We start from the raw sequence: 23,747 nt of genomic DNA on the forward strand, positions 1-23,747 counted from the left end.
TTTTTCTCCCCAAAGCCCCCTGATACATAGTTGCGTATTTTTACTTGTGGGTCCTTCTAGTTGTGGCACATGGGACGCCGCCTCAGCATGACTTGATGAGCGGTGCCATGTCTGCGCCCAGGATCCAAACCAGCGAAACCCTGGGCCACTGAAGTGGAGTGCACGAACTTAACCACTCGTCCACGGGACTGGCCCCTGTCTTTATCTTTTTAACAGAGTCTTTTAACTCTCTGTATTAGATTCTGGTAACAGAGTACCACAAACTTAGTGGATTAAAACATCAGAAATTTATTTTCTCACAGTTGTGGAGGCTAGAAGTCCAAATCAAGGTGTTGGGATGGTTTCCTGAGACCCTGGGGACTGCACCACTCCAGTCTCTGCTTCCATCTTAATATGGCCTTCTCCTGTGTATCTATGTCAAATCTCCCTTTTCCTCACTTACAAAGATACTTGTCATGGCATTTAGGACCCAACTGAATAATCCCAGCTAATTACCTCATCCCCACATCCTTAACTTTAATCAGATATGTTACAATACAAGGTCGTATTCACTTGTGGGAATTAGGAAGTGAATGTATCTTCGAATGGCTATTACCCAGTTTATTACAATCTGTCATCCATTTTGAGTTAATTTTTGTATAAGGTGGCAGGCTTAGATTGAGGTTCATTTTTTTGCCTATGGATGTCCAATTGTTCCACATCATTTATTGAGAAGTCTGTCTTTTCTCCATTAAATTGCCTTTGCACCTTTGTTAATCTTTTTCTTTGCTGAGGAAGATACACCCTGAGCTAACATCTGTTGCCAGTCCTCCTTTTTTGCTTGAGGAAGATTAGCTTTGAGCTAATATCTGTGCCAGTCTTCCTCTATTTTGTGTATGGGTTGCCACCACAGCATGGCAGACAAGTGGTGTAGGTCCACACCTGGGAAACCCATGAACCTGGTTGCTGAAGTGGAGGGTACTGAATTTAACCAGTATGCCACAGGTCCAGCCCAGCGTCTTTGTGAATCATTTTTGCTTTTTAAGATATATTCTTGCCGGTCTTCTTTAAGAAGTTCAGCATCTATTTAATAAAGCCCTGTTTTGCGTTTATTACTTTATTATGTTTATTTCAAGTAGAAATCTGTGTTTTTTCCTTTGTGTCTTTACATTTTGAATAATGTAAAGTCCTAAGTTAATTTTAAACCTGATTACTTATTTAGTATACGAATGTTTTTCATTGTTTTTGACAATATCACTAGTCTATAGTAAAATAATTAATTTGGAGAGTTTGTATTTTACAGTTTGTTTAACTAATTTATTACATGTAATATTTTGGGTTAATTTAGGATTTTCTAACAAACAGTTTTGTCATCTAAAGTGATGTTTATTTCTTGCTTTTCAGTATTTTATCTTTTAAATCTTTTTTGTTTTGTTTTTGTAGCCATTGCCAATATTTTTGAAAGTAAATACTAAATAGAAATTGTATTTTTTCTACCTTTTAGTAAAAATTCATTCAGCATTTGACTAAACATTTTTTGTATACCTAATATGCCAGGAAGGCACCAAGAAAAGAAAGATGTGTCCTTAAGGAACACAGTCAGTAAACAGTAATTTACCATTAAATAAATACTTTGTGTCTAGGAAAGTATTTAGAAGCTTTTTAAAGACTAATTTATAGTTGTTTATTATAATTAACCATATTTCTATAATTATCCCCCCCTTTTTTCTTTTGCTGAGTAAGATTTGCACTCAGCTAACATCTGTTCCTAATCTTCCTCTTTTTGCTTGAGGAAGATTCGCCCTAGGCTAACATCTGTGCCAGTCTTACTCTATTTTGTATGTGAGTCGCCGCCACAGCATGGCCACTGAGGGGTGATGTAGGTTCATGCCAGGGAACTGAACCCAGACTGCCAAAGCTGAGTATACCGAACTCAGCAGCTATGCCATGGGGCTGGCCTCCATTATCCTTTTTGATTATATTTTTAAAATATTTTAGGCAAGGATTTTGAGCTTTTTGAAACTTCCTTAATGTGCTCTTTAAGATAGTAACAATATTAACAAAAAATTGTAAATAAGTTTCCATATAGATTATTTTAAAATATGTTGGCTATGTCTTCTGATATAAAGTGAAATTACACATAGAATTATTTTAAAGGACAGTTGTACTTCGTTTGCTAATATTTGATTTATGATTTAAAAAATACTATTCCACATCCTTTCCATTATGCCATTGTGCCCAATTTAGGACTTTTGTGTGTATGCTTGTAAGTAAAATTTATGAATCTATATATTTATTTCTGTCTGGCTTTGTGAGTTTTGTAATTGAAAGCCTTGTGTATCTCACAAATAGAAGTATTTGGATAACATAGGATATATTTTGGAACGGTGTTCACTGTATTTACAATTTTGAAAAGTATTTAACTTTGTAGTGAATTGTGTTAATTATGAATTAGGTAAGTGTTCTGAATTTTTTTCCTTTCTCACTTAAAAAGTTTTACATTTTTTATTTAAAAACAATTCACATTTTTTTGGGATTTATTAGAACAATGCTTTCTAGATTTCATTATTAAATATTATGATGAAGGTCTCAATTTCCTACCTGGTCTAAGCACTATATAAGTATATGTTTAAATGATTACATTATTAATTTTAAAATGTACTTTATAAAGGCAATTCATATTAAATGTAAAAACATTAAAACTGTAGGAAAAGGATGTCCTCCTTTATTCCCATTATCATTGCCACAGGTGTAACCCTTGTTAAGAGGTTGGTGTATTTTCTTCCACCCTTCCTCATGCATTTATAAATATGTACGTACTTTAAAAAGTGTAAATGGAACATACAGTACACATTGCATGACTCGTCTTTTTTTCACGCAGCAAACTCCTAACTTATCTTTACATCTCCTTAATGTCGTATCTCTTCCTTTCCTTTCTTCCTTTAGATGACTTCTTTTGAGAAATTTAATACAGAAGAGCACAAAGAATAAAGAAATTGACTTCTATGTTTCTATCACCCAAACTTAACTAACAAAATTTTAAATGTTTTAATCAAAACATTTAAAAACATAGATAATATATTTACATGATTCAGAAATCAAAAAGTACCAACAGGTATGAAATGAAAAGTTGCCTTGTTCTTGTTGTCATTCCCTGAATCCTCCTCTGCCCCACAATTCCCTGGTATATATCCCTGTTGATTTCTTTGGTATCCTTCAGACATTTCATGTATATATAAGCAAATATGAACATTCATTCTTTCCCCTTCCTTTTTTTTACACAAATGGTGGCGTACTATACATACTGAAAACTGTTACTATTTTGTTATATTTGCTTACAATATTTCCCCCAAGGAATGTAACACATTATAAATAAAGTTAAGTCTTCTTTAACAATTATGAGTAGTGTGTATTTTTTCAGGCTATGAATGCATCTGTAACCAACACAGAGTATCATTTTGGGTGTGCACATGTGGGTGTTGTGTCCCAACCTCGTTTTCCCCATGAGCCTTGTGGTTTTTATTGGATGATTTTGCATAGTGCATTGATTTTTAGGAATGTGTGTATCGTGTTATACCAGAACTGGCTCTTTCAGAGAGTGTCTGAAAGTGCTAACTTTTCTGAGTCACCTGTATTTCTTGTCACCCAAAAGAAAACTGCTATAGCAGTATTAATATCAGACACAACTTAAATTCAGATAGCATTACAAGGGAGAGAGACATTTCATATGGATAAAAAGAACAATCACAAACTTTTATGTACCTACCAACGTAACTTCATGTAGATGAAAACCGATAGAATCGTAGGGAGGAAATGATAGACCCACGATCATCATGGGATATTTAAATTCACCTCTTTGAAAAGGAACTGATTTTCACTGAAGATCACATAATGGAGAAGGTCTTCAAAATAGAAAGAGAATTTGGATGTTCAACTAGATGACATCCTTAAAGCATATGATCATTTCAATAGATGCTGAAAGCATTTGATAGAATTTAACCTTTTATTACAGAATGTAATTGCAGATTAGGAATAGGGTGGAACTTTGTTTTATCCTAATTAAGGATAGCTTCCCTAAAATCTATAGCAAATATACTGAAAAGAAAGGCTTATGTGCTTTTCTGGTCAGGAACTAGATGAGGATATTTGCATCATCCCTACCATTTAACATTGTATTTCAGGTTTTAGACAATTCAGTGAGAAAAGAATAATTAAGATATGCAAAGATGGAAAATGAAGAAATAAAATTGTGATAAATTATGAATGATAAAACTACATACAAAACATAAGAGAAGCATCTGACAAACAATTGGAACTAATGAGAGAATACGGAGAAGTTTCTGGATACAAGAACAGCAGACAAAAATCAATAACATTGTTTTATACCAACAATAATCAGATAAATTTAATAGCAAAAAATGCCTATTTATAGTACCACAAAAATTAGAAGTAGTTTATAAGTATTTAGAATATTTATTAGACTAAATCTAATAAAAATGTAAAAGTCTTCTATAGGGAAAATTTTAAAACTTCAGTGAAAAAGCGTAAAAGATCTGAATAAGTGGAGAGACATATTTATGGATAGATTCAATAAAATTAAGATGCCAGTTCTCCACCAGATAATTCTAAAAATGCTAATACAGTTCCAATAAAATCTGGACATGATATTTTTGGTAGAACTTGGAGAACTGATTTAAAAATTCTAATGATGAGTTAATAACCATGCATAACTGAAAATTTGGAAAAAGTAATAAGTAGAACAGAGATAGAACCAACCATACCAGATATTATGACATATTATGAAGCTATGGAAATTAAAATGGTGTGGTATTGATTCATCAGTAGATATACAATCAGTAGAACGTATTAGAGAGCCCAGAAATAGTCTCACACATTTATTAGAACTTTTATCTTTGATACATAAGACATGGCAAATCAGAAGGGAAAAGATGGCTTATTCACTGGAAGAGTATTTGGGTAATGGCTTTGCATATGGAATGTCTGTTGTATACTATACATAAAAATATTTTTCAGGTGGGTTTTTAAAAACTTAAATGTGATGAGCAAAACTTAAACCTTTTTAGAAGAAATGCATGGGAATATCTCTGATCTTGAGAGGGGGAAGGGTTAAGACTTCAAAAGCACAAATCGTAATTTCAAGAAAAGGTAATGATTTAGACTGCACTAAAAATTTAAAATTTTCCGTATCAAAAGACCACAAACAACGTTAAGGACAAGTGATAGACTAAACAGTGATGTACAGTGTTGTACAGAGTATATCAGAACAGATTGGTTATATGTGACTTTTCTCCTCCACATTGATGTTTTGGGCCATCGGCAAATGGCAGCTGGAGCAAAGTACACAAAAATTCAGCTGAATGTAACAAGCTACAGAATTACACACTATTATACAAGATGCCCGCCCACATTCTTGGTTCAGTTTGGCCACGAGCTCTCTCTTGGAATAGCTGTTCTATGGGTCTCTTTACTTTTGTGTATTTTACTATTATTTCCATAATTTACCAACTTCAACCATCCTTATAACCTCCTCATCTCCGTTTTTTTTCCCCAAATTTTATTGAGGTCTTAATAGTTTATACCATTGTGAAATTTCAGTTGTGCAGCATTTGTCAGTCACCATATGTGTGTGACCCTTTACCCCTTATGCCCACACCCCCAACCACCTTCCCCTCTGGTAACCAGTAATCTGTTCTCTTTGTCCATGTGTTTATCTTCCACATGTGAGTGAAGTTATGTGGTATTTGTCTGGCTTATTTTGCTTAACGTAATACCCTCAAGATCTATCCATGTTGTTGCAAATGGGACGATTTTGGCTTTATGTATGGCTGAGTAGTATTCCATTGTATGTTTGTACCACATCATCTTCATCTGTTCATCAGTCATTGGGCACTTGGGTTGCTTCCACATGTTGGCTATTGTGAATTATACTGCAGTCAACATGGGGTGCAGGAATCTCTTTGAATTGTTGATTTCATCTTTGGATAAATGCCCAGTAGTGGGATAGCTGGGTCATATGGTATTTCTATTTTTAATTTTCTGAGAAATCTCCCATACTGTTTTCCACAGTGGCTGCACCATTCTGCATTCCCACCAGCAGTGTATGAGGGTTCCCTTTTCTCCACATCCCCTCCAACAATTGTTATTTTTTGTCTTGATAATTATAGCCATTCTGACCAGTGTAAGGTGATAGCTCATTCTGGTTTTGATTTGCATTTCCTTAATGATGGCTGATGTTGAACATCTTTTCATGTGCCTTTTAGCCATCTGTATTTCTTCTTTGGAAAATACCTGTTCATATCCTCTGCCCATTTTTTGATCAGGTCATTTATTTTCTTGTTGTTGAGTTGTATGAGTTCTTTATGTATTTTGGAGATTAATCCCTTGTTGAGTATATGATATGCAAGTATTTCCTCCCAGTTGATGTGTTGTCTTTTTTTTTTTTGTTTCTGATTTCCTTTGCCTTGCAGAAGCTCTTTAGTCTGATGTAGTCCCATTTGTTTATCATTTCTTTTGTTTCCCTTGCCTAGGTAGACTTGGTATTTGAAAAGATCCTTCTAATTCTAAGACCAATGTCAAACAGTGTACTGTTTATATTTTTTTCTAGGAGTTTATGATTTCACATCTTACCTTCAAGTCTTTGATCACTTTTGAGTTAATTTTTGTGTATGGCGAAAGATCATGGTCTACTTTCATTCTTTTTCATGTGGCTGTCCGGTTTTCCCAACACTATTTATTGAAGAGACTTTCCTTTCTCCGTTGTGTGTTCTTGGCTCCTTTGTCAAAGATTTAGCTGTCCGTAGATGTGTGGTTTTATTTCTGAGGTTTCAGTGCTGTTCCATTGATCTGTGTGTCTGTTTTTGTACTAGTACCATAGTGTTTTGATTACTATAGCTTTGTAGTATATTTTGAAGTCAGGGATTGTGATGTCTTCAGCTTTATTCTTCTTTCTCAGCATTGCTTTGACTATTCAGGCTCTTGTTGCCTATAGGAATTTTACGATTCTTTGTTCTATTTCCCAATGAAAAATGTCACTGGAATTCTGATTGGGATTGTGTTGAATCTGTAGATTGCTTTAGATAGTATGGGCATTTTAACTCTGTTTACTCCCCCAGTACATGTGCATGGAATATCATTCCATTTCTTTAAGTCATCAGTGACTTAACAGTTTTCATTGTATAGATCCTTAACCTCTTAGATTAAATTTATTCCTAGATATTTTATTCTTTTTGCTGCGATAGTAAATGGGATTGTATTCTTGAGTTCTCTTTGTTCATTATTAGAGTATAGAAATATAACTGATTTTCATAAGTTGATTTTGTACCCTGCAACTTTGCTGTAGTGGTTTATGTACTTTGGTCCTTCTGTGTTAGGTACATATATTAAGTGTTAAGACCTCTTGTGGAGTGTCCCTTTTATCATTATATACTGCCCTTTTTGTCTCTCGTTGCCTTTTTAATCTTGAAGTTTACTTTGTTTGATATAAGTATGACAACTGCTGCTTTCTTTTGTTTGCCATTAGCTTGGAGTATCATCTTCCATCCTTTCACTCTGAGCCTGTGTTTGTCTTTAGAGCCGAGATATGTTTTCTGGAGGCAGCATATTGTTGGGTCTTGTTTGTTAATCTATCCAGCCAGTCTGTCTTTTGATTCAGTACATTTACGTTCAGAGTGATTATTGATACATGAGGGCTTAATGCTGCCCTTTTATCACTCCGTTTACAGTTGTTTGTGTATTTCCCTTGTTTCTTGTCCTGTGTATTTCTGATTGCTAATTCAGTTTGTTGATTCTCTATGATGGTTTTCTCAGTTTTCTCTTTCTCATTTGTGTCTTTGTTCTGATTTTTTGTTTAGTGGTTAGCATGAAGTGTATATAAAAGATCTCGTAGAAGAGATAGTCCATTTTCTGATAGCCTCTTATTTCCTTTGTTGAAGCAGGTTCCATCCCTTTTTCTCTTCCTTATTTAAGTTATTGTGGTCACAAATTATTGCATTTTGTGTTGTGAGTTTGTGATTAAAATGAAGTGATTGTAGTTGTTTTTCATTCTTTCCCTCTGTTTATCTTTAATGTTATAGTTGTTTGTTATCCTCTGATAACACAGGGAGAGGTGCCATTTTCTGATTTTGTTTATTTATCTCCTTGCTCAAGGCTTTATAAACCCTTTTTTTTTTCTTTTTCAGGTATGAGGGCCTTCTTGATCATTTCTTGTAGTGGGGTTCTTGTGGTGATAAACTCTATCAGCTTGTGTTTATCTCGGAAAGTTTTTATTTCTCCCTTGTATCTGAAGGATAGTTCATTGGACAGTGTATTCTTGCCTGAAAGTTTTTGTTTTTCAGAATTTTGAATATATTGTTCCACTCTCTTTTCTCCTGCAAGATTTCTGCTGAGAAATCTGATGGGGGTTCCTTTGTAGGTTATTTTCTTCTGACCTGCTGCCCTTAATATTTTTTCTTTTTCATTGACTTTTGCCAGCTTTATTGCTATATGCCTTGGAGAACGTTTTCTTACATTGATGTAATTAGGAGTTCTGTTAGCTTCATTTACTTGTAATTCTTGCTCCTTCCCCAGGTTTGGGATGTTCTCAGCTATTACTTCTTGAACAAACTCTCTGTTCCTTTCTCCCTCTTTCTCTTGAAGACCTGTAATCTGTATGTTGCATTTCCTAATTGAGTTGAATATTTCTCAGAGAATTTCATTTCTTTTTAGTCTTACTTCTGTCTCCTCCTCCATCTGAATCATTTCTGTATTTCTGTCTTCTGAATTCCTTATTTTGTCCTCCTTAATGTCAGCTCTGGTTTTTAAGGATTCTAGAGTTTTCTTTATCTCATTCATTTTGTTCTTCATCTCCTATGTTTATGATTGGTTTTTTGTAATTTCAGTGTCTTTTGTGAAGAATTCCCTCTGTTCATTAATTCTATTCCAGAGTTCATTGAACTGTCTTTCTGCATTTTCTTGTAACTCATTGAGTTTCTTTATGATAACTATTTTGAATTCTCTGTTATTTAGATTGTAAATTTCTGTGATTTCAAGATTGATTTCTGGGTACTTCTCATTTCCCTTCTAGTCTGGAGTGTTAAGATATTTCTTCATGCTGTTTGATGGGCCGGACTTCTGCCATCACATAATGGTAGTATCTGGTCTCACATTCCATCTGCCACCACTGGGGCGGTGGTTGGGAGCTGTGTTTTCTGAGCCTGCTGCAACCCCTGGCACTTGTGCCTGTCCATTGGAAGCTGTGCTGACAGAGCCTGTCTGCATTTTCCCGCTGGCTGCTGCTGCTTTACACATGTAGGTGCCAGCGCTCAGGTAGGGCTCCCCTGTTCTGGTGGACCGGCCAAGCTGGTGTGCCAGGCGGGAGCGGGGTAGGGGGCTTTCTTTCACATGTGCAATTCTGTGTGCTTCTGCTGTATATTCACTGCCTGCCTCAGCTGCTTGGCTTTTTGGGGACACCCCTGCAATTGCTTAGATGCCTCGCTATGGAGCATTCCCACAGGTTGGGAGGCAGCTCTGAGAGTGAAAGCATTCTGGCAGAGGGCTGCGTTTTCCCCCATCTCCTCTCAGAGTCTCACGGCAGTTGCTCTGTGAGGTCCCCCACCCCAGATCTCTGCCTCAGAGGCAGGGGAGGAGATCTGCTTGCCTCCTTCCACTACCTCCCCAGGGGGTTCAGCTCCTGCACCTTCAGATGTATGGCTGCTTGGATCTCTCACATGTCTGTTGTGTTGTGTGAATGTTTTCTCTTTGTTTATGGAAGTTCTTTTCCTTGTATCTTGTGGGTAGGGACTAAGGGAAGAGCTCCTTCTGCCGTGATGCTGACGTCACTCCTCACCTCACCCCTTTTTAAAAAATTTTAGGGTTAAGTCTTTATTAGGAACTTACGTATCTTTTTAAATGTTAGTATTTTTATTAGGATTGTTTGAATTTTTGTTAGTGCTCTGCTGACAGGGTTGTACAGGTAGTCTACCCAAGTTTTTCCCCCACAAGCTCTGTGAGTTTTAGTGTGTAGTTTTGCAGAATGCAAAGTGTTTCAGTATTGCATATCTTGCATTTTATCAGAAGGGTAAATTACATAAAGCAAATGACTTGATGATGATATATCAAGAAGATGAAATTCTAGGTTGTAAATTATTTTCCTTCAGAACTTTGAACACATCATTCTATTGTTTTTTCATCTGTTTGTTTATTGCTGATAAGTTTGATGGTAGTCTGATCCTTTTTCGTTGGTAAGTGATCTCTTTTTCTACTCCCTCTCTGGAAGCTATTAGAAGTTGGGAAAAAACATTATTTAAAATTTTTCAGTGATCTCTCTTTGTGTGGATGTTTTTAAAATTCATTGCACTTGTCATTCAGTTGTCTCTCATTCTGCAGAGATATTTTTTAGCTCTGGAAATTTTCTAGCGATTCCTTTTTGTTTTTATTTTAAGCCTGGCTAGAAGAAAATTTTAACTTAGCTATTTTTATAACAGTTTTAACATAGTTACCCTTGTTTTTACTCCTAACTTAAAAAAATTTTACATTTAAGTATAATATGCATAACAGAAAAGTGCCCCATGGCAACAGAATATTACCAGCACTTCAAAAGCTCCTCTAATTTTCCTTTCTCCAAGGAGTGTATCCCACTTCTTCTAGGATACCACTATTAGGACTTTCAACAATATAGTTTTACCTGCTCTTTGTACTTTATAAAATAGAATCATGCAGTTTGTACTCTTGCATCTAGCTTCTTTAGCTCGATGTTATGTTCCTTCATATTCATCTCATTACAGCATGTTAGTTTTCGTTTTGTGAATATGCCACTATTTGTTTATTCATTCTTGTATTGGTGGACATTTGTATAGTTTTTAGCTTTGGGCTGTTGCAAATAGTGTGGCTATAAACTTTCTAGGAAATTTCTTCAATCATATCTGTAATTCTATTGGGTATATACTTTTGAGTGGAATTACTGGACTGTGGTAGATACTGTCAGGCAGTTTTCCAAATGGTTGCATTAATTTACACTCCCATAGCATCGACTGTGAGTTTAGCTTGGTTCACATCCTCCCCAACAGTTAGTATTTTCCACCTTTTTCACTTTAGTCATTCTGATGGGTATGTAGCATTACCACATTTTTACTATTTTAGTTTTTGAATAAGTGAGCTTTGAAATTTTGCTTTGTTTTGTACCATCCCTCTAAATACAGCTTTTGTTTGTGCATCTTGGTTGTTTAAAGTCTTTTAATATTCTGTGTTTATATTTTATTTATAATTAATTGTTAAATTAGCCAGCAAATTGACTCATTTACCTGCTAATAGTTACTATTCTACCTCATTTCTTTCACTCATGCTTCATCATTTTTATGCATAATTATCTCTGTAATGAAATCTGCTGGTGTGAACTTTATTGACAGTTTCAATTCATTATTTAAAGAGGAAAGTTTAGCTTAATAGTTTGGTGATAGTTTTTTCTTCATATCTTCAATTATTGTTTCTCTTTGGTAGCTCATTAGACTTGATTTCTATAACATTGCTTAGTCTTGGTTCTTCTGTTTCTCTGCCTCTTCCTTCTCTGAACACTATTTCTCTGGATTGTTTCTCTAGTGCTCGTCTCACCTTATCTGCTCTCCATATTTTCCCCCTAATTTCCATATGCACATTTCCAATTGTTGCCTGGATATCATGCTTTGAGATTTTAGGTACTTTGATCTTGCGCTTACCTCTCCTCTGTCAAACCAACTCTTCCAGTCTTTCTTAACTTGGTTAATACAGTCTGCCTTTTAGTCTTCTAAGTTAGAAATGTCTATCTTTCTCGTTCTCCCACAAGTAATTGTCAGAAAATTCTGTCGATTTTATTTTTTAGCATAGGAAGCTCCCTTCATACACAGTCACAAACATTGAGAACTGTCTCTCTAAAAGAGCGATCCTGTCTCTCCCGCCTACCCCTGTCTTAGAGCAGACCTTATCATGGTCTAGGCTGTTGTTCCATTTAGTGTTGGCTTTTTCTTTTGTCCGACTCTTGCTTCCTTTATTCTCTTTTTTACAGTCCCTCTGAATAAAGAATGCAAACAAAGAATTTAAATTAAAAATTTATTGTTCAAAATTTACAAAATATAGACAATTAAATTTTCAGTTTTTGATTTAAACAATTAAGCCTACTAGTGATGGTTTTGTAACTTTGTAGTGTTTTTACTACCGAAGTTAAGAGAGCTCAAAATGGCACTCAGACTTTTGGGACCCCCTCTGTTTAGGGATTTTGATGAATATTGACAAATTGCTATGCAGAAACGTAGAGCACACATTTCCTTATGTCTCCTCTAACACTGGTTGTTGTTGTTATTTTTAAAACTAGGTTTTAGTTTGACAACTGAAAAATGGTATCTTGGTCTTATTTGTGTTTTTTTGACTTCCAGTTATGGTGAATACTTTTAATGTTTTAATTTATCATCTTTATTGGTAATCACTTTTAATGCTACTTTAGTGATGTTTTCTCTACTATTTATCCAGCACTTTACTGACTGTCAAAAGTACTATGACAGGCATTTTACTGCATTGCCTATTTTAATTCTATGAACAACCCTATCAAGTGTAGATACATTTATTATTTTATGGGTGAGAAAGCTGATCATAGGGAGAAAAAGTGACTTGTTTGATGCTACACAGTTAGGAAACAGATTCTATCATCTGTTATTACACTGTTACCTCTCAACTTTTGTTAATATAGATGAGGAAGATTGGTATATCTGTATTTCTAAGGGATTGGGTTAAATCTATACTTACTTAGCATCCCAGATAGAGATGGCTGTGATTTTTCTAGTTTTTCTAAAAGCAAAATGATCAAGTTTGGTATCTGGTTGGATTAGGGGAGAAAAAAATAATGATTTTAGTGAGTTTGATTCCAGTTAGAATGTTGGTTATGGATGTTGAGAGCTGGAAGCGTTCTTAAATATTTCTCAAACTATCTTCCGTTGCACACTGGTGGGAAATATTTCCTGATCATATAAGTTTGGGCAACTTTTCCTCAGCAGAGAAATTTTATTAACTTTATTTATTCTAGAATTTCCCGAATCAGTTTGTGCACTGTCCTGTAGTAGACCTATTTACATCTTTTGGAACAATATCTTGAGGTACATTGGTTTGAGACAAAAAGCTAAGGTGGTGCATTATCTCATTTTATAAGGGGAGGAAATGGAGATCCAGTATGGTTAAGTGTGTTGCCTAAGATCACATAGCTTCTCAATGACACAGGATAAGATCCAGTCTTTCCTTTGTACCATACTTTCTCTAATAATGTTATATAATGTTAATATTTATTTTTCATATATTGAAAAGTTGTAAAGTATACTTGAGTGTAGTTTCTTTTATATTCTCATCTAGTCCAGTTATTAGTCTTTTTTTGGTGGGGGGGCGAAGATTAGCCCTGAGCTAACATCCATGCCCATCTTCCTCTACTTTATATGTGGGACACCTACCACAGCATGGCTTGCCATGCGGTGCCATGTCCGCACCTGGGATCTGAACTGGCGAACCCCGGGCCGCCGAGAAGTGGAACATGTGAACTTAACCACTGTACCACCCGGCCGGCCCCCAGTTATTAGTCTTTTTTTTTTTCCTTTTTTTTCTGCTTTATTTCCCAAACTCCCCCCGGTACATGGTTGTATATCCTAGTTGCAGGTCCTTCTAGTTGTGGGATGTGGGACGCCGCCTCAATGTGGCCTGACGAACGGTGCCATGTCTGCGCCCAGGATCCGAACCCTGGGCTGCCACAGCAGAGCGCACGAACTTAACCACTTGGCCACGAAGCCGGCCCCCCAGTTATTAGTCTTATGCTCTGAAAAATACATATGCAGTTTTCAAAATTCTGAGGTTTATATACGTATGAATAGCCTAACTCATTTAGCATGAATACATATCAATAACTGCTTGTTTGTGTTAATGATAGAAATGAAAAGAGTACTTTTTTCTCTAGTTAACATGTCACAAATGTTTGGTTTAGTTTCTGTAGAAAATGTTTCCTGACTGCAATGAGAGAAAGCGGAATACATTGTCCCCTCTGTCGTGGAAATGTGACTAGAAGAGAAAGAGCATGTCCTGAACGGGCCTTAGACCTTGAAAATATCATGAGGAAGTTTTCTGGTAGCTGCAGATGCTGTGCAAAACAGGTAGAGTAAATGTGACATAGCTCTTCTTTGAAAGTTCTTTCTACTCTGAAATTCCTGTTTGATTTTTCTTGATGGGTGTTGTTTTGAAGAGAAGGAAGTTACTTAGGTTGGGAATTGGGCAGAAAAGGCCAAAAAAACTGTGGCTATAGATCTTACTGTATTATAAATTTATTGAGAACAAAGACTGAAAGATACAATCTCTGAATTTTCCGTAATTTTTACATGGTATTTTTCTCAAAGTAATTGCTCATTGATTGCCTACTTAATGAACTGAATGAGCATACTGGCATTTAACTCATTTAAAGTCCATTCTTGTACAAATTCAGTTCTTAAATAGGTTTTCTGATGGTAACATCATTATTGCAGTTTTGCACGTAGAAATGGGCCAAATGGATTTATGTAGTCAGGGAACTCTCTAGCTGTCCACTTTGTGTTTTTGTGTGTTTATCTAAGAAATCACAAAGTATTTGGCAGAAGACTGCTTAATTTTTAAGGAACAGTTGGGAAAATCAGGTATTGGCAAATAACTGGCATTAATTCTCCAGTATGGATTTTATTCTGTCATTTGGAGAGGTAAAATGGTGAGAGGTGGTTAGACTTTGAGTATATCTCTGTGTTCATGGATTTATTGCAGCCACTTTTTTTCAAACAGCTAATAAAGTTAGTGATCAAAACCAGTTATTTTATGCATTGACACAAGTCGGATCTGCTTTTCCATCTCTTTGAGGGAGGTGTTAACTGACAGGGCAATGAAGTGAAGCTGGAAAATATACCTGAGAGATTCTGGCTCTACTCCTCAGTGAGAAACTGAAAAACATTGCCAGTGTTAACCTAGATCTTAATTTTTTTAAGTGCTTTCTAACTCTGCCAGGGTTGCAGTAGTTAAAGAATAAAGAAATGTCCAATACCATGAGGCAACCTCTTAGTACTTTTAATTTTATTTTTTGTTGATTAGTAGTAGTATCGTTTCAAGTGTAAAATTATTTTTTTCTACAGTGAGTTTATATTTGCATCTAGTGGATAGAAACTTTTTATTTTCAGCTCCTACTTAAGAATTAAATCATTTACTTAAGAACCTCTTGTTTAAATGGAATATTTAGTTATCTATTTTATTGTTTTTCCCTCTTGTTGACCATATCTCAATCTTAAAGAGTTCTGTTTTATATTGAGTCACGTTACATTTTAATCAATAATTTACAGATTAAATTCTATCGCATGAGACATCATTACAAATCCTGTAAGAAGTATCAAGATGAATATGGTGTTTCCTCTATCATTCCAAACTTTCAGATCTCTCAAGATTCAGTAGGGAACAGGTAAGCAATATTTATTCCTAAAAAGAGAATTTTTGTGGTTGAATTGGAAATTGTTTTGCAAACTATATAAGGTGTTTTTTGTTTTGTGTGTGTGTGTGTGTGTGTGTTTTACAGTAAATCGCTAAGTATCAAAACTAGATCGTTTGTCTTCAAAAGTTAGTTTGACTCATGTAAGATTGTGTCTGGGAGATTAACTTCATGATATACTTAAGCTCATGTTATTTAAAAATCATTCTAAGATAATCTACATTTCTTTGAATAAAAAATAGACGAGAGTTGAAGACTTTTCTTTTGCAATTGAAATTATTTAAAAACTAAAGAAAATCCCTTTCAGTATTGTATTCACAAACTGAAATTGCTTTTATTTTTAAGAAATAGAGCCGTTTGAAATTTTTATTCTGATAATGTCACATAAAAGTGAGGCTTGTTATTATTATATTCTTGGTTCTACTTTAGTCTCAGTTTTTTTTAAAACTAGATTTTGGCTTGATTTGTATTTTGTTGTCACAGATTACGTATGCTAAACATTTTTATGAATTGTTTTTTATGCAGAAGAATGGCCAACATGCACATGTGTGATTTAAAAAGTAGTGATAAAGCAAATACCCAGTTACCCACTAACCAGGTCAAAAAATGGGACATTTTTCAGGACCTCAGAATCTCCTTGTCAGCCCACGCCCATTTGAACCCCATACTCCCAGAGGTAACCAGTATCCTCTTTTTTGGGTTGTTCATTCTCTTACTTTTCTTTATAATATAACCACCCATGCGTGTATCCCTAAACAATGAAGTGTTTAATTTTTTAAAACTCTATAGCAAGCACACACATAGTTGTGTAAGGAAAGGCAATACTGGCAGTATATAAAAAGGTTCCCATGAGACAATACATTAAGCAGCATCTCTAAGATTTTATTTTAGTAGCATTTCATTTCACATGTTGCTAGTTTTCATTGATTTAACTCATCTTAAGTACTCATACTACAGTCAGGCTTCTCTACTCCTAAGTTGAAACTGTTCTAGTAAGGTCTTTAGTAATTCTCTGTCTAGTCTGCCAAATTCTTTTAGGTTCTCATTTTACTTGACTTAATGTCATTGGATGAAATAAGTCACTCCTATTTTGTGATTTTAAAAATCCTCTTAAGTTTCTTCATCTCTTATGCTTTATTGTTGTACTTCTGCTTTATTGAAAGTACTCAAGTTGTTATAAACCGAATAGATTATTCTTAAGTGCGGGGATGGTGTTTGTCTTGTTTGACATTGTCTCTCCAGCTCTTAGCAAAATGCCTGGTATAGGTGATTTGTGCAATCATTGCTTGTTAAGTGAGGGAATTTTCTTCGCAAGAGACATGCCTTCTTCCCTCTTACTCCTCAAATCCAGTTGGTCATAGTTATCATTGATTCCTTTTTTGTTTGTTTTTGAGGAAGATTAGCCCTGAGCTAACATCTGCCACCAGTCTTCCTCTTTTTGCTGAGGAAGACTGGCCCTGAACTAGCATCCGTGCCCATCTTCGTCTACTTTATACGTGGAACGCCTCCACAGCATGGTTTGACAAATGCTGCCTAAGTCCACACCTGGGATCCCAACTGGCAAACCGCGGGCCACCGACATGGAACATGCAAAGTTAACCACTGTGCCGCTGGGCTGACCCCCCATTGATTCCTAATAGCAGTATTCCTCATCTGTGCTTTTGTTCATCCCTGTTGTCGCTTCCCTATCTGAAGCCCTTGTCATCTCTCACTTGAACTATTGCAGTAGTCTTTTAGTTGGTGGTCCTCCTCTAATCTGTCCTATATACTCTTGCCAAAGTGATATTTTAGAAGTGCAGTTCTGATCTCCTTCTTCCTGTCCTTGTACCTTCCTCCCTATACCTTTTCAGTGACTGAGCATGGCCCCATAGTAGTGTTTCTCATCCTGGGTTCCATGAGTCTGTAAGGGTTCTGTGAACTACCTAAACTGCCAAATTTTTTGTGTATGTGCATTCTTCTGGAGGGAGAAGGTCAAAGATTCTCAAGGGGTTCCATGATCTAAAATCCAACAATTAGTTTATAAGACAAAGTATTTTATTCTAAAGTCCTTTCTGAACTGGCACTTGCCTTTCCTTTTAGCTTTTCTCTTTCTTTGCTACTCATTGTTGCATCATATGCCTTTGCCTAGTTGAACTATTTATACCATATACTTGCCATCCTCGAGAAGCAATAAAATTCAGTCGTTAAAAACGAAGGCTAGGAGCCAAACTGCCCGGGTCCCAGGCTCTGTCACATACTAACTGTATGACTTTGGCAAGAAGCTATATCTCAGTTTTCTTATCTGTTTAAAGTAAAGGGATGGTGGTGATACTATTAATATCTCATTGGGTTGGGAGTCAATAAATAGCTCAATACAGGTGAAGCACATTGAATAGTACCTTGCTTAGTAAATGTTAGTTTTTAATTATCATCATCATGGTCATCAATCACCCCCTCACCTCCAAGCTTTGACCAGTAGTACTCCCTTCCCCCACAACCCCAACCCACACTTTACCCTCTAGTGGGCTTTTTCTTCTCTTTGAAGATTTAGACCAAGTCTTATCTACTCTATGAAATCTTTCCTAACCTCTAGAATTTCTTCCTCTGGTAGAACTGTTTCTTTGTGTTCTGGCTGGACCCTGTAACACTTTATAATATTTATTTGTTTACTTATCTTTCTTTATCTAGAATGGGCTACTTAGTCTTACTCATTTTTATATCCTAAGCAAAATTCTAATTACAACATAAAAATTGAGTTTGTATATGAATTTTAATAAGAAAATTGGTGAAAGAAGGGTTTTTTGTTTTTTTAATTAAAAAATGGTACAAAAGGGCCAGCCAGCCCTGGTGGTCTGGTGGTTAAGTTGGGTTGCACCCTGCTTTGGTGGCCTGGATTTTGTTCCCAGGTGTGAACCTACACCACTCGTCAGTGGCCGTGCTGTGGTGCATCTCACATACAAAAAAAGAGGAAGATTGGCAACAGCTGTTAGCTTAGGGCGAATCTTCTTCAGCAAAAAAAGTAAAAATAAAAAAAATGGTAGGAAACACAGGTATGAAGCTAGAGTATAGTCAGGGTCTTGGGAGGAAACAGATAGTTATGCTCAAATTAGGTAGTCTGAGGAGAATTTAGTAAAGGGAATATTTTCAAAGAATAGGGTATTGGGTACACTATGTGAGCAGGGTATAGGAAATCACAAGGGATAGATAGGTACTCTGGGTCTGCTGAGAGCAGGGGAGGGGAGGAAATACATACCAGAACTTGGAGAAAGAAAGTTCTTTCTTGCAAGTTCTCCTTTCCAGTGGAGGGGCAATTGGAGAGGGATGCAGCCAGTCTAGGCGGTTTTGCTGGGAAGGAGTCTGGGAAATAAGTATGCTAACTTTCCTCTTATTTCTCCCTCCAAATCTCCTGCTGGGCTGAACCCAACTGGGAAGCAGAGAAGGGAATCTTTTGATGCAGGTTAGTCTCTCAGTACACAGAGTATGGTGAAAAATGGAGGACAGATCTGGAGGGGCAAAAGAAACTCAGCACATAAGTATTTCAGTTAGTAGCCAAATATATTGTAATATTCTATACACTGTTTCACAGCTTCCAACTAGTGAGTGCGAAGAAGAAAACATCGTTATGTTATTAATAGTGTCTATGATATTATACACAAAATAGTTCTTAATGGGAAACACAGCTGTTCCTGATACTAAAAGAAATGATACTGAAGTGATTTTGCCTATTGGTCCTCAGAAGAAGAAACCATGCAGTAAACATCCTCTTTCCTGTGGTAAATACAGAACAAGTTACATAGGGCTGTACTTTAAAGACCTTCAGTGTAGGCTATCATCATGCCTTATTGCCGTTTATGAAAGCTTGTCTTCCAGGGGCTTTTCTCTGACATTCTAGCTTAGTCTAGTGCATGGTAGAATAGACAGGATCTGCACATTCAGACAGTTCTCCATGAAGGTTATTTCTAGCAGCTAAGCTTTTAATAGACATTTCAGTTTGGAGAATTTAAGGTTCTACCCTATGTCTAGTAACTGGAAAACAGATATATTTAATATTGCTGATTAAGAGCAGGTCCATATAGTTAATAGTTAGCTGAGCAGGGTTTGGTGGCATCTTATGAAAATTCATTACTTTAATAAAGACGTGTCTGTAGCAAAGTCAAGGGACTACCTAAGAGTAGAGCCTGTGTTTTCTGAGAAGACAATTCAAGTATTCCCTCATAAGTATAAATGGGTGATTTAAACTCTGAACTCTGTGGCTGTGGAAATTCTTAAAGTGGTATTTGCATGTACCTATCTCACTAGTAAAAAAAATTTCAAAATAAACCCATAAATTATTTTATTAATTCAGCATACCTTTATTGTACCTTCTGAACTGCTGGACTCACACTCTAATGTTGAATATAGAGGGAATTGAATATAGAGGGATGGGTAAAACAGATAAAATCTCTTTTTCCCATATATGTAAGTGGTATAACTTCCCGTTGAGTCATCCATAATAAACTAGCACTAGTTTCAGTCAGATCTTTCAGGGTAGAACTATTTACCATAAACTAATACGTGTTGGAGGGTGTTTAACAAAATGATTGCATTAGACTACTGTGGGTAGTTTCTCAATAATTATATAGCAGTGCTAGTTGTTTTACTAAGGCCATTTCTAGTTTATAACAATAAAATTCTACTTTTAACATATTAGACTATATCTTTGTTTTCTTTAGCCAGTAGAGGTGAGGAGGAGAGAGGGGAGGATGCTTGTAATCATTAAGATGCCAGAACACATTTCATGGAGATTCCTCAAAAAATTTAAAATAGAGCTACCATACGATCCAGCCATTCCACTGCTGGGTGTCTATCCAAAGAGCTTGAAGTCAGCAATTCCAAAAGTCCTATGCACCTCAGTGTTCATTGCAGCATGATTTACAATAGCCAAGACATGGAAGCAACCTAAGTGCCCAGCAACAGACGAATGGATAAAGAAGATGTGGTACATATATACAATGGAATACTACTCAGCTGCAAAACAGAAGAAAATCATTCCATTTGCAATAACATGGATGGACCTTGAGGGAATTACATTAAGTGAAATAAGCCAGCTAGAGAAGGATAATCTGTATATGACTCCACTCATATGAGGAATTTAAAAATGTGGACTAAGAGAACAGATTGGTGGCTACCAGGGGAGAGGTGGGGTGGGGTGTGGGCAAAAAGGGTGAAGTGGTGCACCTACAACACGAATGACAAACATTAATGTACAACTGAAATTTCACAAGATTGTAACCTATCATTAACTCAAAAAAAAATGTGGAAGAAAAAAAAGAAGATGCCAGAACACATTTCTATTTTATCTTCCTTGGGAATTATTTGGTCTATTTGCAGGCTTTTCCTACTAATCTTGACATTTAGTAAATGTTAAGAACTGGATATCAGCAGACTCAGGCAGTTTAGTCCAGATACAGCTCTTCACAAAGACTGATGGGATGAAAGTTGCAGGCAGTCCTATATTGTTCCTACCACATTTCTCTCCAAGGTCTTGGACGCTTTAAGTGGCTAAATAACTATTTATTAAAGAGTCTGGTACAAATATTAGATAAAATGTCCTTTTCCTTATTTATAGATATTCTGTATATTCTGGATAATGTTCCTTTATTACATGCATTCCAAATATATATGTATCTTTTACTCAAAATTAAACAAATTTTTGTTGCTGTTTTGTAAAAAACGTAAACATAGAACTTGAGAATTTTCTTCATATTTTAAAAAGACTGAAAATGAGAGCCAGCCCTGATGGCCTAGAACTTAAAAGTTTGGCACGCTTTGCTTTGGCGGCCTGGGTTCAGTTCCCAGGCACAGAACCACACTACTCATCTCTCAGTAGCCATCTGTGGCAGCGACTCACATAGAAGAACCAGAAGAACTTAAAACTATACACAACTATGTACTGCACCTTTGGGTGGGAGGGGAGGGAAGAAAAAAGGAGGAAGATTGGCAACAGATGTTAACTTAGGGCAAATCTTCCCCTGCAATAAAAAGAAAGGAAAAAGGGAAGGAAAAAGAAGGCTGAAAGTAAGATACTCTAGTATTTTGAAAACTTTGCTTTAGGGACCATCACAATTTAATTTAGCATAAAATGGCATAGTCATACATAGTTCCCCCCCTCCTTTTTTTTTATTGTGGTAGGGATACTGAACATGAGATATCTATTCTCTTAACAGATTTTTAAGTGTACAATGTAGTATTGTTATCTATAGGTACAATGTTGTACAGCACCTGTCTAGAACTTGCGTAACTGAAATTTTATACATGTTGATTAGCAACTCCACATTTTCCCCTCCCCCGGCCCCTGGCGACCATCATTCTCTTCTTTACTTCTGTGACTTTGGCTATTTTTAGATACCTCATGTAAGTGGAGTCGTGCAGTATTAGTCTTGTGACTGGCTTATTTAACTTAGCATAATGTCCTCAAAGTTCATTCATGTTGTCACATGTGCAGGATTTCCTTTTCTTTCCTTTTTTTTCCTTTTAAAGATTTTATTTTTCCTTTTTCTCCCCAAAGCCCCCCGGTACATAGTTGTGTATTTTTAGTTGTGGGTCCTTCCAGTTGTGGCATGTGGGATGCCACCTCAGCATGGCTTGATGAGTGGTGCCATGTCCTTGCCCAGGATTCGAACCAGCGAAACCCTCAGCTGCTGAAGTGGAGTGCGAAAACCATTTGGCCACCGGGCTGGCCCCCCTTTTCTTTTCTTTTTTTCTTTTTCTTTTTTTTTTTTTTTTGAGGAAGATTAACCCTGAGCTAACTGTTGCCAATCCTCCTCTTTTTGCTGAGGAAGGCTGGCCCTGAGCTAACATCTGTGCCCATCTTCCTCTACTCTGTATATGGGATGCCTACCACAGCATGGCTTGACAAGCAGTGCCATGTCCGCACCCAGGATCTGAACTGGCGAACTCCAGGCCCCTGATGTGGAATGTGCGCACTTAACCGCTGCGCCACCGGGCCGGCCCCCCTCCTTCTCTTTAAAGGCTGAATAATATTCTGTTGTATGTATATACCAAATTTTCTTTATCCTTTTATATCTTTGTTTCTTTTTCCGTTCACAAGATTGTCTCCATATCTTGGCTATTTTGAATAGCACTGCAGTGAACATGGGAGTGCTAATATTTCGTCAAGATCCTGATTTCAGTTGTTTTGGATAAATACCCAGAAGTGGGATTGCTGGATCATATGGTAGTTCTATTTTTAATTTCTCAAGAAACCTCCCTGCTGTTTTCTATACTGGCTACACCATTGTGCATCCTCACCAACAGTGTACAAGGGTTCCAATTTCTCCACATCCTCACCAACCTTGTCTTTTGTTCTTTTGATAATAGCTATCATAACAGGTGTGAGGTGATTCTCATTGTGATTTTGATTTGCATTTTCCTGATGATTAATGATGTTGAGCATCTTTTCATATACCTGTTGACCATTTGTATGTTGTTTCTGGAGAAATGTCTATTCAGGTTTTTAGCCCATTTTTTAATTGGGTTATTTTTATTTCTTTGCTATTGAGTTGAAGGCGTCCATTATATATTCTTTTGGAATTCTTAACCCTTTTATCAGATACATGGTTTGCAAATATTTTCTCCCATTCCATATGTTGCCTTTTCACTCTTTGATTGTTTCCTTTGTTGTGAAGAAGTTTTTAGTTTAATATAGTCCCACTTGTCTGTGTTTGCCTTCATTACCTGATCTGCAGATATTGTGAATGATCAGAGGTTTTTTGTTTTTGTTTTCATTATGGAGGTTGAATTTTATTGAATGGTTTTCTGCATCAGATGAAATGATCAGATATTTCTTTTCTTTTAATTGGTAATATAGTATCAGTAATGGATTTTCTATTGTTGAACACATTCATGCATTTCTTGAGTAAATGAGTAGGCTACTGGTAGCCCAGGCACAATAGAGGATGATTAGGAAGAACAAACATGATAATAATACTAATAATGGAAAACAGAGAATTGTAATGGGAGATGGAAGGGAGAAAGCATTTTAAAAGGGCATTAACTTTGATATTAAAATATTTTAAATCAGAAGTTTTGGAATTGCATACCCTGTCAGTGAAAAACATTGTGCACTCCCAGTATGTGTATGTTTATTTAAAAACTACTCATGTATTTTACAGTACTGATACTTTATGTACCTTATAAAATCTGCAAAGTTTAAGGGAAATAAAGATGAAATAGTTACTTTAAAATAAGTTTTGCTTTATTTAATGGTATAAAATATTTTTATTCTTAAATTTTTATTAATATTTTTGCTGAAAAT

General features: G+C 36.1%; 1 protein-coding gene across 5 annotated transcripts in view; it reads left to right on the forward strand.

Annotated features, from left to right (window-relative positions):
• The window catches only part of RNF138 (ring finger protein 138), a 46,912-nt gene that overhangs the window by 16,646 nt on the left and 6,519 nt on the right, over nucleotides 1-23,747 (forward strand). For 3 of the 5 annotated variants that reach the window (XR_011542652.1, XM_070629841.1, XM_070629842.1), the window contains 2 exons: nucleotides 13,964-14,129; nucleotides 15,330-15,445. Coding sequence is in view for 2 of the 5 variants with exons in the window: in XM_070629841.1 (XP_070485942.1) it covers nucleotides 13,964-14,129; nucleotides 15,330-15,445 (282 nt within the window). In the remaining 3 variants the exon portion in view is untranslated. Of the gene's footprint in view, nucleotides 1-13,963; nucleotides 14,130-15,329; nucleotides 15,446-15,997; nucleotides 16,149-18,886; nucleotides 18,909-23,747 lie in introns of all 5 variants that reach the window. The other 2 variants (XR_011542651.1, XR_011542650.1) reach the window with 1 other exon arrangement.

Source organism: Equus przewalskii, chromosome 7 (genome assembly GCF_037783145.1).
Source record: "Equus przewalskii isolate Varuska chromosome 7, EquPr2, whole genome shotgun sequence".
NCBI classification, from domain to species: domain Eukaryota; kingdom Metazoa; phylum Chordata; class Mammalia; order Perissodactyla; family Equidae; genus Equus; species Equus przewalskii.